We start from the raw sequence: 18,757 nt of genomic DNA, 5'->3' as shown, positions 1-18,757 counted from the left end.
ATCTTTCTTCACCTTCATCACCTTCACTTTCAGAGATCTTAAATCTCTACCTCCAGCTTCAAACTCTTTTGATCCCTGGACTTAAATACTTTTCCAATTGCCTACTGGACCTCTCTCTCTCTTTCGGAAGATCCCAAGGACATTGGGAATCCCACAAGGTGAAATTGTACTGACTGTCTTTTCCTTCAAATGTATTTTTCCATTTGTGTTACTTATTTAGTGAATGGCATCATCAGTTATCCGGTCATTGAAACCTGAGACCTGGGATCAACTTGACTCCTTCTGTTCACTTTCCATATCTAATTACCACCAAGTCCCATTAATTATATGACCTAAATAATTCTGCCTCTTTTCCTCTCGACACTGCCTAAGTTTGGTGCTCACCATTTTGGCCTGGGTTATTGCAGTAGGTTCCTAACTGGTTTCTGTAGACTTTCATGATCTGGCAATGGCTTGTAAGCTCCATGAGGGTAGACATTCCTGTCTGTTTTGTTCATGCTGTTTCCCCAGTGCCTAGAACAGCACCTGGCACATAGTAGGCACTCAATATTTGTTGAGTGAATGTATGAGTAACATATGTCAGTAGTCCACCTTTCCAGCCTCACTTCCCATATTGTGTATGATCCTCACTCAGCAGCCCTACCTGAGTGTTTAGACTTCTGAGCAAGCTGTGTTTGTACATTTTGTTCCTGCTCCCTGCTCGTGCTTGACTCACATCTACTCATTCTTTAAGACTCAGCCCCACATCGTCACCCATGGAAAGCTTTGTCTCTTCCCCAGTCATGGTTAAGTACCCCTCCTGAGTGGTCCCCTAGCATGCTGTGCATATCTCTGAAGTAGTGTTTATCTTGCTTCCTTGTATTTGGTGATTTACATTGACTATGAGCTTTTTTTTTTTTTTTTTTTTTTTTGTCGTTTTTTCGTGACCGGCACTCAGCCAGTGAGTGCACTGGTCAGTCCTATATAGGATCCGAACCCGCGGCGGGAGCGTTGCCGCGCTCCCAGCGCAGCACTCTACTAAGTGCGCCACGGGCTCGGCCCGACTATGAGCTTTTTGAGGGCTGGGTTTTTGACTATTCCATCTCTGTTTTCCAGCACCTGACCTGTAAAGAGCACTCCATAAACCTTCTTGAATTAACAGAAACATCTCTATCCCAACTGACATCACATTCTGTTCTTTCAGGCCACACATGGCATGTCAATGATATTGGTAGAGATTGATTATTCAAGGCTGATTAGTGAATCCAACGATGTTCACTTTATTATTCCTTATATATATTATTGTTTTGTACGTATGAAATATTTTATTAAAATAATTAAAAAAATATTTTTGGAGGACTGGACTTATGCGCCAGTCTCTGTGCTGGGTATTGGGGACACAGAGATTGACAAACACAGAACCTACCCTCAAGTTGCTTATAATCTAGTGAGAATAAAAACTTGTAAACATGATGTAGCATGTTTTTACAAAGTGCTATTTGTGGTATCTTGGAACATAACTGAGGGAAGTCAAGTAAGGGTTCATCTGAACTGAGAGGAAAGCACGTGCTCAGAGGCATGCCAAAGTGCACATTTCTTGGAATGGTTCCATTATACTGGAGTTGCTTAGGGTAGGATGGGAAATGGAGAGGCAAGTTGTGACCAGATGGTAAGACCCTGACTGGCACACTAGGTGATCTGCACTTCATGTTCTGCCTGTAACAGCCATTGAGGTTCTATAAATGGGGAGTGATGTGTTTGGATTCATTCTTCTGCCACCACATATGGACACATGAGTTCCTATTTGCTGCTACTTTGTCTTTTTCCCTTTCACACTAGGTTCTCAAGCCCATTCAGGTCTATCAGCTTCTGCATAGATGCTGAGAAGCAGGGAGGGAAAGAGATAATCCTTTACAGAAAAGAAATAAATAGAAAGGCTGAGTTGCCAAATACCACACTGTGGGTAGGAGACAGAACTAGAATTGGAACACAGCTGTCTTCCCTCCCTGCCCATGCAATTACCCTTCCCTGAGCTCCATCTGTGTCGGGGGGCCGTGCCTTGGATACTGGAGTAGGTAGGTAAATCATGAGTAAGGAGGAGAAATGGCTCCAGACTTCTGCAGAACTCCCATTGTGAAAGTGTAGATTTCACACCAGAAAGACACACAAAGGGCAGAGAAAGGAGCAGCTGGAAACTCTAGATATACGTGTTGAGGGGTCTGGTGAGGAACTGGAAGGGCTTCACGGAGGCAGGGATGTGGAGCAGGCTTGGACTGTGAAGCAGAACAGGGCTGGGGAGAAAAGGAGGACGTGAGAAGGACACATGTAAAGTACTGGAGGTGAGAAAGAACAAAACCTGCACTGCAGTCCTCATAAGAGCTTTTAGCCCGATAGCTTCTATGTCAGTGGTCTTGTGCAGGTAGCCATGTGGCTCCTGTGGGAGTGTGTGGGGTTTGGCAGGGGCTTTGGGATGGGAGCAGAGGGCCTGTGTCCGTTTCAGTCTCCCTTCCTCCTCTTTTGCACTAGGGGGCCACCTTTCTGGAAGCAGGATGTGTGGGTCCCAGATTCTTCCCTCCCCAACCTCCCCCAGACATAAATCACAAGTGATTTCATTAAATGCACCTCCTGCTGGGGATGTTGGCTCATAATTCCTCTCTGATTAACCCCCACTACCCCGGCAAGTTTATAGGCCAAGAGAGGGAGGGGGAGAGAAGGAGGGTAAAAAGAAGGATGGGGGGAATCCCAGGCGGGTGATGGATGCCTCTGTCAGCCCAGCTCGTATTTATTAATAGTCTTAATACGGGAAGCAATAAAGGAAGAGAGGGATTCTATTAATTAAATCATTGTTATAATTAACTTTCATTAAAGGAGGATCAATAAAGAGGGGTTGAGATGGAGAAAGGAGAGATCCATTATCTCTAATTTCCTTGGAAGGGATTCAGGGAATGAGATGGGGTTGCTAGGAGACAGAGACATGAGGGAAGAAGGAAGGATGTAAGATGTCATCCAGGTGGGGCTGGAAGTGGGGGTGGACAGAGGGTTTCAGGTGGATGGAAAGAGAGAATGGTGGGGGTGGTCTACCCAGGGGCCCTGAAGGGAATGAAGGTGGCTGATAGGGAGCTACTGGGATGGAGAACAAACGGGCTGTATGCATGTGCCCGTGCAGGGCATTGCTGAGAGCCTTGGTGAGCATGCAGGTCTTTAATAAATGCTTTACGATGTTCTGTGTGTGTGTGTCTAGCCTGTGAAGCTGGTTAGAGTGGATGGATGTGGAGTCAGAGTGTGCATACCGGTGTGCGAAGATGGTAGTAAGGAGAGAGGGAGGTAGGGATGGGGAAAATAGAAAGTCTTCAGAAATATAGTGCTTACAGCTTTTTTTACTAAGTGGATGCTCAAAGGGGTGCACTCTTTTTTTTTTTTTTTTTTCTTCTTTTCGTGACCGGCACTCAGCCAGTGAGTGTACCGGCCATTCCTATATAGGATCCGAACCTGCGGCAGGAGCGTTGCTGTGCTCCCAGCGCCGCACTCTCCCGAGTGTGCCACGGGCTCGGCCCAAAGGGGTGCACTCTTGACAGGAGTAGTGCCTGCCCTTTGGCCCAAAGTACAGTGATGGCTGCTATGCAGGGTGAAGGTCTAAGCAGTGGAGACCTCGCCCCACTCTTCACACATGCTCCCATGGGTAGAGCTGATGTAGACCCATGGGTTTGCTCCTCCCCCACTGCAGCATTCTTCAAGCCAGACCTCCCAGTGGAGACAAAGGTTTGTCCTCCTCCTCTTCCCATGGGTGGCCAGCACACCAGAGGCACAATGGGAAAAAACTGCCCAGCACCCTCCCCCACGAGGCAGAGATGAGTCTCCTCCCTCCCTCTCCCCTCCTCCAAGGTTGAAAAGGGTCTGGACCCTCTTTGCCCCAGTCAACCTCATAAGAACACATTTTATGACAGCAGTTATACATATCATATAAATATATTTGTCCAAACTACAGATAGAGAGGAGGACATGGAGGGGGGAAGCTCTTATTGCTGTGGGAGGAAACTGGAGAGGAAGGGGGGCTGGGAAATGGAGATACCTGGGACTACTTGTCCCCCCATCCCTCACAGAAGGCACAAATACATCATTTCATTCCATGTGAGGATACGGTGTGTGTGTGTGTGTGTGTGTGTGTGTGTGCGTCTGCGCGTGCATGCGTGTGTTTACAGGGAGGGGCAGGAGACAGAGTACAGGAATCCTCAAAAATACAAAAGGGACCTCCAAACTTATCTAAGGCTATGGACAAGGCTGGGGTGGCATGCAGAAGGCAATGGGGGAACAGAAAGAGGAAGCATTGAAGCTGAGAACTGAACAAGATCTGAAGAGGTCCTGATGTCCATGCTGCTGCCTCCATGCAGGCCCCAGAGAAAACTCAGGTAAGCAAACGTAAACTCCAAACGGAGAGGGGGGTGCCCCAGGAATTGGCTTTGGGGCATCAGAGAGGGGAGTGTCGGTGTGAGTGTGTGTGTGTGAGACTGTGTGAGTATCAGAAGCAATGAGGGCTGGGAGTGGATGATTCTATTCTCACAGGGGAAGGCTGCCTCTATCTCTGTTCCTCCAAAACTGCTTTTAGGGAGTAAATTCAGCCACTGCTTCCAAGAAGGAACCCTTCCTGGGACAAAACAGCCAGGTAGGAGGGATGAAGTCAGAAAGCTTGGGATGAAAATGGGGCAAACAGGAGCGGTTCTTAGGGAACAGAATATCACGGAACCCAGTGTGGTAGAAAACAGGTATGAGACCTAAGTGTGCGTCTGTGCATGAGTGTGTGAGTGTGTGAGTGTGTGTGTGAGTGTGTGTGTGTGTGTGTGTGTGTGTATTTGTGCATGTACTAGGGAGGGGTGAGATCACTCAAAGGTGAAGGGGTCCTGGGTGCTGAAAAAGAAGTGTCCGTCCATATGGTCCTCCAGGGCATCCTTGTCACTCTCAGCAGGGAAACGTTCCTTACAGATAGGACATTCCTTCCATGGGGGGGTTGCAGGACCCCCAGTGTTGGCTTCTGACAGGGGGCCCACTGTAAAGCCACTAAAGAGAGACAGAAGGGAAAAGGAGGCGGTCAATGTGTTCCATTGCCTTCTTGACTTGTGGACCTCAGGGAGCGGGACCCACGTACCTGGGTTCCCAGATTATCCTGTTCCAAATGCAGCTTTGTGGTAATTCCCTCTCCCAATCTCTCCTATGGCACCTTTCTCCCCACAATACTGGAAACCTTAGTTTTCCAGTTCCCCCTGTCCTCTCTTCTTTAGTCCCTGCTGGTCTCTGTAGTGCAGAGCCCAGCCCCCAACCTCCTGCTCTCCTGACTCCATCTCCGTTTGCTGCCTAATGAGGCTAAAAATGAGTCTGACATTGTCCTTCATCTTCCTGCTCCAGCTGAGAAGGATGACAGCATCACCCCCTCCTCATCCTGAGCCCATCTCACATCCAGGCAAAGCTGGGGGCTTGATGATAAAATCTCTCTTCCCTGTGCCCTGACTTCTTGCCCCAGGGAAGAAAAGAGAAGGCAGAAGGGCAATCTGATACCTGAATCCCTCACCCTGTAGGTTCCTGTCCCAAAGGGTTCCCTGGAAAGTCAGGGAAGAGAGACAGCATCTCAGGCATAGCTAGATGGATGCTGGATCCCAGTTTTCTCTCTGCTCCTATTCCTGGGGGACTTGGCTACCTCCCTTCCTCCCCTGAGGAGCCTAGGTACCTACCTGGTAGTTAGGGAAGGGGTAGGGGCAGGAGAGAGGGAATGCAGAGCAATTTGGGCTCCATGGAAGATGGTGCTAGAACAACACAAAAGCCAGTTAAAGGCAGGGCCTCTGAGTGCACTGATAAGATAGGGGGAGGGACTACCCGAAGGCACCTGGGATTTGGAGTCGTGAGTAATTTTCTGTGTCAACCACACTGTATCTCCCTTTCTTGGCTGAGACCAAGAAGGGAGAGTTTGGGGGCAGGGCATGGTGACTGTTCCACCTGGATGCCCTTTTCCACTGACTTCTTCCCACCTCCCTCCTGTCCTCCCCAATTGCACTCACCTGGCCATGTCATAGAAGGCATTGCCCAGTTCAGGAAGCAACAGGTTGGCCTCCTCACCCCCACTCTGCACAGCTGCCATCAGGACTGACTTCTCATCTTCAGCTTCCTGGGCACCAAAGAGACAGGGTTGGGTTTTGGGGTGGTGTCCCAAGACAGGGGAGCAGCACACTGGGACAGTAAGGGAAGAGCAGCCAAGGCTGGGACAGTGAACAGAGGGGCTGCAGGAAGAGTGAGGCAGGAGAGGTGTTTGATGGGGGCTGGTGGATAAAAAGAGAAGGAATGTATGGGATCAGGTGCTGGAAGCAATGAGGCTACTGGGTTGGATTGGGTTTTGGAGTAGTATCTGTTGGTGGCCTTGAAGAGAGGCTGGGCCTACCTCCCTCCCCCAGGAAAAGAAGAGAGCCCTGCATGGCTAAGAGTTCCTGCTCTGGAGGCTGGGACACTTGGGTTTGGCTCTACCCCCTCCTTACTGCTTCTGCTCCGGATCCTCTCACTGCTCACCGAGTCAGAGCTACTGTCCTCAGCTGTCCCTGAGAGGTGGGGAGCAATGGGAGCTGGCTGGCTGATGACAACGAGGGGAGAAGCCTCTCGGGGCCCAGCAGGAGAGGAACCTGGATCTCCACGCTCACACAGGCCATAGGGTGGGAGTCTCATGTCTTCTGGGGACTCATCCTCTGAGTCTGTCAGTACTGCTGGGCAGCCTGTAGGTTAAGATGTGTTGTTAGAGGGTTGCGTCAGCTCTGTCTCCTCTGGATGAGGAATACAGTTAAACTAAACAGGGGCCATGGTCTGGGAAGGAAAAAGGCAGGACACAGAGAAGGAAGAGGCAGCTCTTAGAGGGGTCACATGGAGCTTTCCTTAACAGGGGTGAGTGGGAAAGAGGCGTCACAAGATTTGGGGTGTACAGACTCAGCCCTGCAGCAGTATCCTCATCCTCTGTGGCAGCGTCCTCATTCCACTTCTCATCTGCCACCTTCTCCAGGCGGGCCTCCAGTTTTCTCATGTACTCTAGCAGTTCCTGGAAGTGGGGAGGAAAGAGGCAGGTGCTAGAGGTGGGGAGATGCCAACACTGCTGGCCTACAGAGCCTTTCCTTGCATTCAGGATGAACTCTTGGCTTCTCAGGATCAGATGCCTTCACCAAAGGGTGGGACAACTTAAAGTAGACCCCTTCCCCCAGGAGCCCTCCATTACCCCTTACATCCCATCCCTCTCTTCCCCTAGCAGTCTCCTCCTGTCAGCTAATAAGGGTAGCCATGGTCCCATTTTTACCTCTGGGTTCTCTTAGAGATACCAGTTTCTAAACTAAGAGACAAAAAAGAAGATACAAAGTTTCTAGCCCTCAAATCCTCAACTCTGACATCCAGGGGCCTGAGTTATGGGTTCTCACCTGCTTCTCCTGCTGCAGCTGCTCCTTTTCCTTCTGCAGCACACGCAGGGCTGACCGCAGCTCTGTCAGCTCTCGCTTACTCTCTGACAACTGCACCTTAGGGAAAGGGCCAGATGGAATCTGGAGCCTGGAATGTACCTCTAAGAACCTGGGCTCTGGGATTTGGACCAACAATCTAGAACCAGGTCTTCTTAGGTCTTTGCTCCTCTCCTGCCCTGACACACACAGGAGAACCCCCAACACTCTTCCTCCATCAGTCCCTTATTGTGGCCACGGAGACTCAGTCATCTGAGTCCTACTTTCTGCCTCTAGAGTGTGGACCTGGATGATACCCTTTAGGCTGGGGTGCAGAGGCCTTGGTCATACCAAGGTGGCACTCTGTAGTTCTCCTAAGTCACTCCTACTAGGCCCAGATGTGTGCCCTGAGAGCAGAAAGGGACATTGCACATTTCAAACCAATGAGGGCTAGGAGGAGTGCAAGTGAGATACTACCCAACATAGATGTGGGCACCTAGAACTTCTGAGCCCACATCCAGCACAGAGAGAGAAGGGGCACTGATGCTTCAGGAGGCCATAGAACAGGACCTGTGGTGGCTGGGTGCCTCACCAGGCTAGAATCCTTTTCTCGGGCCAGTTCAGTCTTGAACACTTGATTCTGGGTCCTCTCCTCCTGAACTGCCTTCTCCAGTCTAAGTATCTCAGCGCTCAGCTTCAGGATCTTATCTTTCTCAGCCTGGGAGATGGCCAAAAAGAAAAAATGGGAGAATGAAGGTGAAAGAAAAGGAATGCCACTGGCAACGGTGCCATCTCTTACTGTGTCCCTTCCATTATTTAACTAAATTGTTTTTGGAGCAATTTCCCCTTCTTGCCTTCCTCATTTTCTATACCCCTCTGAATGAAGGATTGCACGTGACAGCAAGGTACTGCACTGATCAGGAATGGGCATTATGGCAGGGCCTGGTGCCTAGGATGGTAAGTGTTTCTGTACCAAGGATGGTAACTAAAGAAGGTAATGTGGCAATCAGGATTGGGATACCCTGGTTAGGTATGGGTCATACCTGGAAAGTAAAGTATACCTCCCTCAAAGCCCATTCCCACTCCTAAATCCTCTAAGGTTCTCAACCCCTCTTCTCTTCCCAGAGGGTCTGACCACATGTAGGAGTCCCCATGGAGGTGGGGGCAGTGGCCTTGAGACTGCCAGGTCCCCCCATCCCTCTACCTCCACACTCTGCAGCAGTCCTGCCCGCTCTTTGCTCCACTGGCATTTTTCCTCCTTCAAGTGCAGACTGAGCTCAGCCAGCCTGCCATTGACTTCAGCCACTTCCAAGCGGCTGCGATGTAGCTCGGCTATGGTACGGTCCCTGGCTCCTGCTGTGCTGGCCAACTCCTCCCCAAGGAGGGCGGCTTTCTGTTGGCTTGAGGCTGCAAGCTCCTGGGTTCCTCGAAGCTGCTCCTTCAGGGGCTCCAGCTCAGCCTCAGAAGAAAGGAGATGGAGATCAGGGTTCCCAGAGAATAAACAGTGAATCAGGGAGGTAACTAGGCTCCCCCCACCCACACTGCATCAAGACTCAGGATTGTGTTATTAGTCTTTAGGCATGTCTTTCCCCCTTTTCTCTGGCCACCCAGACTTCAACAACCAGCCCTTGGAGCTTTCACTGCTTTCTGTTGCCTGGGGGCCTTCACTCACCACCCGCTGCTGCGCCTGACCTAGGGTGTCCTTCATCTGGGCCACCTTGTCCTTCAGTCGCTGGGCCTGAGCACACTGCTCTTCTTGCCGGCCCTTGGCCTCCTGCAGCTCTAAATTTAAACGATGGTTCTCCTGTTGTGCCATTTGGAGCTCAGCCTGATGGAAGTGGAAAGTAGGTAAGGAAAAGGGTATGTGTATTGGGGTGGCCAGGGAAATGAACCATTGTGATGAGAGAGGTCAAGGTACCACTCTTCAGATTAACACAAACTGAAGTATTTAGCTCTTGCTAGCCCTTCCCGGGTTCTCAGCTCAAAGGGACTCATCCTGAACATCTAGTCTCCAGCATCACAGCCTGGGGTCTTACATGTAGGTATCCCATTTCCCATTTTTGTTTCTCCACCCTTCCTCTTTTACCAAAATGCAATCTGGATGTCCTATAGGCTCCAGGATATTCTACCCTGAACTCAGGATATTCTACCTTCCACCCCACCCAGTCTTTTCCACTCTCATTTCTGTCCCAGGTCACTTCAGGCTGGATACTTTGGTGCCATGCCTGGCTCTGTTCTCTCCCGAGTGGCCCGCAGAAAATCCTATTGCTTCTTAATCCTCCATGTTGGCCACAGCCATTTCCTCTGTTCTGTTATAGCCACAACTTTAACTCAGGCTCTGGTCATTTCTTTCTCGGACTACTGAATAACTTCATGACTAGTTCATTTTCCACAAGGCAATCAGATTAATTTTTAAGCATAGTTCTGATTCTTTAAGGACAGTTCTTTTTTTTTTTTTTTTTTTAAAGATGACCGGTAAGGGGATCTTAACCCTTGACTTGGTGTTGTCAGCACCACGCTCTCCCAAGTGAGCCAGCTGGCCATCCCTATATAGGGATCCGAACCCATGGCCTTGATGTTATCAGCACCACACTCTCCCAAGTGAGCCATGGGCCGGCCCTTAAGGACAGTTCTTTAAGTACATGTCACCCCTACTTTAAAATCATCCATGCCTCTCATTGCTTACAGAATAAACACTAAAGTCAAGATCCTCCACAATTTGACCTGGGCCTTATCTCAAGCTCTTCACCCACACATTCAGCTTCCCTGACTCTCTTCTGGCCTCTAAGCCTTTGCTTATGTCTTTCTCTATTCCTAGAATGACGTCCCTCTCAACTGTATCTACTCAAATTCTACCCATTCTGATTGCCAAGCAAAGAGTTTTAAAAACATCTTCCACAGAAGCCCAGGTTCTGAGGAAGAGATTTAGGGGTTCTGCAAATATTTGAACTTCTTCTAAATTATTAAAAATTATGTTGAAGGACAACACACAAACTCACAAGTTAACACATTAGAGATCACCAATCCATTGACATGTGTTTCCAGGTAAATTCATTTTTGTGCAAACTTCACAGTAAGGTTTCTATTGTATTTTCTATTGAAGAGTAAACTGAGATTGCAAGGTGGACAGTTTAAAAACTGCTATCATTTGCACCTACTTGTGTGTGACTCAAAGTGTTCTCAATATTGTACAACTAAAGCAAAATACAGAAATACATTAGCCACTGGGGCTGGCAGAATAGTCATCCATACCCTGTAATTTCAAAGTTTGGTATCCATCAAAATTACCTTATAAATAAATGTCATACATTTGAATTTACAAAAATAAATTTATAGTAGTAAAATAATTGCTTTTTTGCCTGGCAGGCCCCCCCCCCCATTTTATTTATTCAGTGAGGTTCCATATAAGATGTAAAACTTCACTGGTGTGTGGAAGGAAAGAGTTCTCCTGCTAAAAATGTTTGAAAGTACTAGGCTAGTTCATGCCCCCTTTTAAAAAGCCTTTCTAATGTCTTTAACAAGATGTGCTCTCATCTACCTCTCTGGAACCCCATAATACTTTATTGGATTTGTCTTGTGACACTTATTATATCCCACTTTGACTAATCCTGATTTGGGTACATGTCTTATGTTCCCTAGTAGAGTGCCCACAATGTCTTCTTTACATTTTTATCCCCTTTGGTGCCCAGAATTCAGAAGGGACTAATAAACACTGGCTGAACAACTGAGAAAGCAAACCAACTCTGAGCCCCTTACCTCACTTTGTTCCTTGTCTGCTTGTACTTCCTTCAGTTGCCCAAGGAGCTTCTCCTGTTCCCGAGTCAGGGCCTTCACTGCGTCTCTGACCCTTTGAGTTGGGGGGTGACATGTCAGATAATCTGGTCACGCAGAGAAGAAATGAAGCACTTGGACCTCTTGTCATGTGCTCTTCTAGGCCCAGACCTCCACTTCACTCTGGGATGCTTAAGTCCCCAAACCAGATGATCTAGTTCTAAGCCCCAAGAACCCAAGATCTCTGGTTCTAGAGCACAATCTAGAAATAAACAGTGCAGAAGTTGGCAGACTTTTTCTGTAAAGGGCCTGACAGTAAATATTTTAGGCTTTACAGGCCATGTGGTCTCTGTGGTCTCTGTGGCAACTACTCAACTCTGCCAATGCAATGCAGAAGCAGCTGTAGACAATGTGTAAATGAATGAGGGGTGTTCCAATAAAACTTTATTTATGGACACTGAGATTTGAATTTTGTATAATTTTCAAGACACAAAATACTATTCTTCTTTTACTAAGATTCTACGATTTATACATTCTTTTGAGGGAGAAATTCTATAACGTTTCTGAAACACCAGTTCTAACACTTCTTAATGGTGAGAATAGAGTCTAATCTTATCTTTTCCTGTGGTAAAATTTGAAATCCATTCTCTCTTATCTTGTGCTGACTGTTCTATCCATTCTCTTCTTCCAAATCCTTCACTCTTAGCTCTTGCTTAGCTTTTGATGCACAATAAATGGTAACTATGATTATTTCTGAAGGTGAGGAATACAGAATAGTGTTAGAAAAGATGTAAGAGAGCTAGACAGAAAAAGCTATCCCCAGTAATTGAAATACTCTGAGTGAGAAACCATGTGAGACAGAGAGCAGGTTTGAGCCTGAAACAGGAGGCTGGAGTGCGGGGGTCACGGGGAATCAAGGGAAGTAATGGGGCTAGAGGAGGTCCCCTCACCTGTCCAGCTCCACCTCCTTTGTCAGCACTTTCTCACTGATGATCTGGATGTCATCCTCCAGCTCCAGGATGCGTGCCACATGGTCTCCCTGTTGCCGGCTCAGGATGTCCCTCTCTTCTGTGAGCTCCCCATGGGACCGGGAAATCCCCTAGAATTAAGGTTTCACCAGAAGAATAGGGAAGTTGAGACTCATCTCTCAAATGGTAGAACAAAAGCTTAAGAGCACAGAGTTTGGCAGCTCCCACCCTCCCATCCCATTGCCTTCCTTGAAAAAGGAATGGCAAGGGAACATTCCCTTACTTGTGAACATAGTCACCTGCACCTTACCCTAGCATTCCTATGTTCAAAGAATTGAGTCTCATTACCAATTTGGGACATGTCTCTTGTCATATCAATTTAATCCCACTTGTTACCCCTTAAACCTATTTCCCTGGTACCAGAAACCATCTTAGAAGGCCACTAACATCTCTCCTTTATTCTCTTCACTAGGTTCAGATTTTAGACACTGGGTGAGCAGCCAGACCACATCCCCTACCTGGCCCAACTCCCACCTTGAACTGCTCTGTCAGCTCCGCGTGCTCCTGCCTGGCGGTTGCCAGAGCTGTCTCGAGCTCCTGCACTCGGCTCCTCAGCTCTGTTACCTGCCCCTCCAGCTGCAGCTTCAGCTGCATCAGATCATTCCGTTCCTGCTGGCTCTCATCCAGCTGGTTCTACAGGGACAGGGCAAGAAGGGGTGTGCTTGTGAAGCACCCACTCTAAGGTCCCATCCCCATCACTCTTCAGATGCCCTTGGGGTTGGGAAGTACATCAGTATGGGCTGTAAAGAGGCGAATCAGGGGACGCTTGGTGTGCTGCTGAATCCTGCCCACCACCCAGTCAGACACACCAGCTCACAGTACTCTAACTGCCCAGCCCCCTCCTACCTTTTCCCATTCTAGGCTGGCCCCCTCCTCACCTAGCAACTGCAGGAATCCTTCATCTGGAACAAGTATTTCTCAATGGACACAGACAAAAGGGATGGCTCCCCTAATTTTACCGTATCTGTTCTGGAACTGGGTAGACTTGGCTTCAAATCCCCAAAACAATTTTTACTATGTGACCTTGAACAAGTTATTTAAGGTCTGAGTCTCTGTGTCCTTATTTGTAAAATGATCCTTTAGTCTGGGTTGTTGTAAGGTTTAAATGAGAATAATGAACGTGAAAACAGAGCACAAAGTAGGAGCTCCCACAAAGCATCTTTTTCCTATTGTGTTGATTCCATGTATTTTATTAGACTTGTGGTTCTAGAGGGCAGGGGTTTGTCTAAATCAAGAAAAACTACTCATTCTCACCTTCTGAGCCTTTCTCAGGCCTTTCCTCTTATCTGGGGAATATACTTCCTTCCCACCTGGCCCAGTCCCTTGCCTTCCTTCAGAAAGTCTTCCTTGCTAATATCTGCCTCCACTCCCTAATTCTTCTCTATTTGGCCCCAAAGAAATATAATACAAGCCACATATATAATTTAAAATTTTATAGTAGCCATTTAAGACATGAAATTAATGTTTGGGCACAGCTAGCTGGTATGATGAAATTAATTTAAATATTTTATCTAAAATATTTAATATTATCTTAATAATATTTTATCCAAAATATTAGCATTTCAACATGTAATCAATATAAAAACTATTGAGATCTTTTACATTCTTTTTTTAAATATTAAGTCTTCAAAATTCAGTGAGTATTTTAGCCGTATAGTACACCTCAATTTGGATTAATTGCATTTGAAATGCTCAAGAGCACATGTGGTTAGCGCCTCTGGTACTGGATGGTGCAGGTCTGGGGCCCTGCCTATCTGCTCTCACTTGTCCTGGAAATGGGTCTCATTCTCCCCTTCCTCTGAATGTTCCCGAGAGTAGCCTTCTTCCACCTTTTGGAAGTGCCCAGGGCAGGATGTAGCACTTGGAGAAGGAAGGCTCAAAAAGTTCATGAGATCTTGAGTTACACTGGCCTGTCGGTGACTTGTCTTCCTGCCCTACATGTTCATGACTGTGTTAGATTGAGATTCTTTTGAAGGCAGGACTTTGTTTAACTCCCAGTGAGGTCTTCAGGTGAGACTACAGATAAGGTGAGGGTGCAGTAGGAAAGGGCCCCTCGCAATGCCGTCCTTGCATTCTCTTGCCTGGGTGCAACTCTGTTGCTCTTTTCTTACCTGTAGCACAGTTGCCTTGGGGACCACCAGCAGAATGTCAGAGCCACCATCCGCCTCCTCCAAGGTCACTAGTTCATCCATGGGCCTTGGCTCTCGGAACTGGAAAGGAGGGCTCTGCCCACAAACCCGGCCCTGGCGGTTCACATATCGGAACTGGTAAAGCTGGGCTCCAGGTTTGGGCAGGTAGCTGGCTGTGGGAAGAATGGACCCAAGACCCCAACATGATCCCAGGTCTTCATGTGCCCAGCAGGTACCCCTTCCCCTTAGTGCTACTCATTATCTACTGTCCCTGGCTCCAGCTTCTTGCTCCCTGTTCCGTATAGTGTTTTCTCTCGAGACTCTTCATTGTATACAGACTATTTTTGTACCCTGAGATACTCTTTTCCTTCCTTTCTGCCTAGCCTTCTCCTTCCTCTCTTTCCCAAATCCACTCCCCTCTGTCATAATCATAATAGTGCTAATTACCATTTATTGAGCACCCAACATGTACCAGACACTGTGCTAACAGCTTTACCTGTATCAGTTAAAATCCTCATATTGTCCCTATAAGCCAGGCATCATCCCCTTTTACTGTCAAGATAACAGATACAGGGAAGTTAAGCAATTTTCCCAAGGTCAAACAGCTTGTATTAGAGCTGAGACGCAAACCCGGGTCTTTCAGAATCTTATGATTACCCTCTTCTCAATACATGATGATTTTCCTCTTCCCCGCTCCCTAGTTCCATAAGCAGAATTCCTCCTTCTTTGAGTAGGAGGTGAGATTAGGTGCCCTCTAAAGTTCCTTCCATCTGTAAGTCCCTGCTTCTGTGATAATCCAATGACTCTATATTTGCTGAGCTTTGTTGGATATAGTTTAATTACATTTATTTGCATTTATTTTTCCTTGTCCTCTGTACCTAAATTTTATGTTTCTGAGCCCACTCCTTTTTCCAAACCTCTACTCCCTTGGCTTCTCCCTCCCAGGTTTTCATCTTTTGTACCTTGAAATTGGACACTGGCATGGATGGGGGAACCATCAGTTGTACTTTCAGGCACTGAAGACCACACAAAGGTGTGGTAATCCCGAACACAGGCAGCCTCCACCTGTGAAAGTCCAAGGTGGGAAAGGGGTATGGTGATGGAACCACTATCTATGGATTGTAGAAGGGGCTGATGGATTGAATGAGGGGGATAAGATGGAGTTACAGTGGCAAGGATAATAAGAGACAGGGAAAGTGGAGGAACACTAATATGTCAGGAGAGAGGAAGGCTAAGATAGGGAGAAGATGAAATTTGCTTATACAGATGGCCTCTGTCATTTGTGACATCTTTCTCTCTTCTCTATCGACCTGAGGTTGAGAATCCAAGAGCCTAGTCATTCCCCTTATTCCACCCAAACTACGGCCCATAAACCTAAGCCAAATGAGGTTCCAGGGATACCTTGAAGATGCCAATCCAGTCACTGGCACTGGGCATGGTGCCTGGGGGTAGGGTGTAATGACATTCCACCTTGGTGTTGGGGATGTAGGTCCGGGCTACATTCAGAAAGTTGACTCCACCCCGGGATGGTGCCCGGCTTAGTGATGATTCTTCCATCCTGGCCTCGATATATCTGTCCTCCTAAGAGAAAAAGGGTTGATACCATAAAGTCTCTCCGCTCCATCTCCACCAACCCACAGCCCCTGCCACTGTACCTGGAAATGAAGGCATACCTAGTTTCCAGCTCCTGAGGGTTAACAGGACCTTTTAGAGGTATCACTCTTGGTCTCTAGAACAAAGGTCTGGCCTTACCAATCCCCACCTTGTCTCACACTGTACCCTCTCTGGCTTATAGACCCTTCTTAGAGTTAAGATCTCTAATTTCTGCTTCCTTTTCACTGTCCCATTGACCAAGTCTCAGTATCCCAGGCTCCGCTCCCCACCCCCAAGTCCCTCCTTTTTCACCTCTTAACCTCCTTGGGCATTCCAAACTCTCCACCTCCATTTCCCCATCCCATCCCTCACACCTTCTGGCTCTTAAATTCAAAATTCAACCGAGTATGGGACCCTCTCATTCTGATCAGGTCTCCTTAACTACTCCTAAGCTTGTTAACCTAGTTGTACCCAGGAATGAGTTATGACACCTGAATGCTGCAACTAATCTCTGAAAGGAATGGTTAAGTCTCCAGAGCTGGAATATGGCTGCCGGTGGTGGTGGTGATGGGGAGACCAACAGCCCAATCCTCAGGCTCCTGAGCTCCCAGTCCTCTACCCCTCTCTGAGCTGTCTACCCCCATGAATTCTCAGGAAGCAGAAAGCTTCTGCTCTCATCCAAGAAACAAAGAGAAGGGGAAGATATAAGGAAAGACAGGTTCTGTCCCTCAACTTCATTATTCCAGGAAGTCAAGAATTCTGTAGGCGGCAGCTTCAAGGGTGGAGTTAAACACTCAGCAGGAACGTGGTGGTGTGGGGAGATGGAATGCGGGGGCCTAGAGCCAGGATAGCCCCACCCCTGGACAGGGGACAGACTGGAAAGTGGGAAACAAGGGGACCTGAGAAGGGGAAATGTATATTTAATATTGAGGAAAGGGAGAGATAGTTCAAAAAGAACCTAACATTCTTTTTCCAGATCTTGCCCAGAGCAGGATTAGAAACCTGCTAGTTTGACTGGATGTTAATCCAGCTCTGGTATTTCCCTCCCCATTTTCTCTCTGCTTCCCTTAGCCTCAGTTCTAAGTGCCTCAATCTTTCCATCTGTTTGGATTGGGAGTTGAAGACATGCTATAGGATAGTGTTGGGAGGAAGGGGTGTTCCAAGTTAGCTGGGGAGAGTTAATTGGAAAATATGGGGGTGGAGTAAGGACAGATAATAATAACAATCAAGAGAACTCCTCAGCCCAGGGCTGTGAGACGGCCCTTCTTATTTATTTCTCCTCTCTAGCCCATTAATCTGCTTCCTGTGTCAGCCGCAGCTGATGCGTCCAATCAGCCATTGCCACTACTCATGTGCACGCCTCCAAACATCACAAACCCACATAAGGCTGAAGTCAGGGGACAGAAACTTTAAAAGAAAACAGAAACTCAGTGGAGAAAGAAAGGTGGACCAACAGTACAAAAAAGAACAACCTCTCCCTCAAAATACTGACTGATGACAGGAGTATTTCTTTGGATTTTCATCTCGCTGAAAAATCCCTAGTTAAAACTAGTCCATGTTTTCTCCAAATACAATTCTTCTGGCTTTCTAAAAGGAGGGGGGTGGGGGGGGCGGGGCGGGCGGTGAAGTGTCTTCAAAGATCTAAGCCTGGGGAACCCCCAAATACTCTCCACAAAGAAAATCCATAACAGCTGCAAACATTCTCCATGCCTGAAAGAAAGTTCTGGCACCTAAGTTGTATGTGTGTAGCCAGATTCAGATGTCCACATGGCGGGGGTTGGGGATGGGGGAGGTGTCTCATTCCTCCACTTTGTAAGGCTCTAGAGAGCCTTGACATTCTGCAGTCTGCAAGTTCTCCCTATCCCCCAGGAATTCAGCATAGTAAAAGGCCTTTGGATTTGGGGGAGACAGAGATAAGGTTTGTGGAGGCCAAGTGTTGCCAGGGAGAGAATACGCAAAGATTTCAGCCCCGCCAACTCCTAAGCTTATCAAGCTTTACTGAAAAGCATAGAGAAGATGAGGACAATGAGGGGTTACTCTTTCTCTCTCTCAGGGCTTGCTCAGGGTCCCCTTGAAATCAAGAACTCCCAAAACGGCGAGGGTGGCTTCTCTAGTACGGAAAGCGTTAAAACCCAAACGCTCTTGAATCTCCCTTCTACAGTCCCCTCAGATTATCCTTTCACAGACTGGAAAGTGGGGTGATTCCCGTAAGATCGCCCCCCCGATTAGGACAAGTTTCTTACCCCACAGACGGATCAGCTGTTCCCCTCACCTTACACCACCAACAAAAACAGCACTCCGACTCCAGGAGGGGAGGGAGAAGAGTGGGCGCCAGGGCTTCTGGGGTTTGTGGTTCTTCCGCGCTCTTTTGCCGCTGATCCTGCTGTGATCTGGGACTACACATCCCAAGAGGCTGCGCGCAAGGAGGGAGGGGTAGAGGGAGCCCGTGGCCGGGGCGTCCCCGCAGCACCCTGGGAGGCGTAGTTCTCACTTCCGTGAGAGCAAACGAAGGAGTGGCCACCACAGGACTTCACGGCCCATGATTCTTTAGGAGGAGGCGGGCAGCATTAGTGGTGATTGCTGGTTTGTAACGTGCGTTGTTGGGAGGGGGTGGGGAGGATTTAGGGCTCTAACGCCTTCTGCAGAACGCTTTGCAGTGGGGAGAACACGTCCAGGTGCGGCCCCTCGTTCACTTTTCACAACCACCTGTGAGATAGGTATTATTGTTATCCGCAATTTACAGACAAAGAGACTAAAGCCCAGAACGGTTAAGTAATCGGTCTGAAGTGTCAAAATGATGAAATGGTAG

At 47.9% G+C, this 18,757-nt stretch overlaps 1 protein-coding gene across 3 annotated transcripts; it reads right to left on the bottom strand.

Moving 5' to 3' along the window:
• Positions 1 to 3,926: 3,926 nt before the first annotated feature.
• CALCOCO1 (calcium binding and coiled-coil domain 1) lies at positions 3,927 to 18,266 on the bottom strand. 3 transcript variants are annotated; one of them, XM_063075659.1, is made up of 16 exons: positions 18,192 to 18,206; positions 16,029 to 16,084; positions 15,757 to 15,936; positions 15,318 to 15,420; positions 14,338 to 14,528; positions 12,701 to 12,859; positions 12,149 to 12,297; positions 11,184 to 11,274; positions 9,100 to 9,255; positions 8,632 to 8,886; positions 8,020 to 8,145; positions 7,413 to 7,508; positions 6,934 to 7,042; positions 6,526 to 6,725; positions 6,024 to 6,130; positions 3,927 to 5,031 (listed from the first exon to the last, which is right to left on the bottom strand). In XM_063075659.1, exons 3-16 carry the CDS (start codon positions 15,910 to 15,912, stop codon positions 4,854 to 4,856), a joined length of 2,076 nt encoding a protein of 691 aa, XP_062931729.1. In that variant the 5' UTR covers positions 15,913 to 15,936; positions 16,029 to 16,084; positions 18,192 to 18,206; the 3' UTR covers positions 3,927 to 4,853. The 3 variants fall into 3 exon arrangements, with proteins under 3 accessions (XP_062931729.1, XP_062931728.1, XP_062931730.1); XM_063075658.1 differs by lacking the exon at positions 16,029 to 16,084 and having other exon boundaries at positions 18,192 to 18,266; XM_063075660.1 differs by lacking the exon at positions 16,029 to 16,084 and having other exon boundaries at positions 7,413 to 7,502; positions 18,192 to 18,266.
• Positions 18,267 to 18,757: the final 491 nt, after the last annotated feature.

This window comes from Cynocephalus volans, chromosome 12, assembly GCF_027409185.1.
Source record: "Cynocephalus volans isolate mCynVol1 chromosome 12, mCynVol1.pri, whole genome shotgun sequence".
NCBI classification, from domain to species: Eukaryota; Metazoa; Chordata; class Mammalia; order Dermoptera; family Cynocephalidae; genus Cynocephalus; species Cynocephalus volans.
Note: the sequence above shows the minus strand (reverse complement) of the source record. Positions and strands in the feature narration are given on the sequence as shown.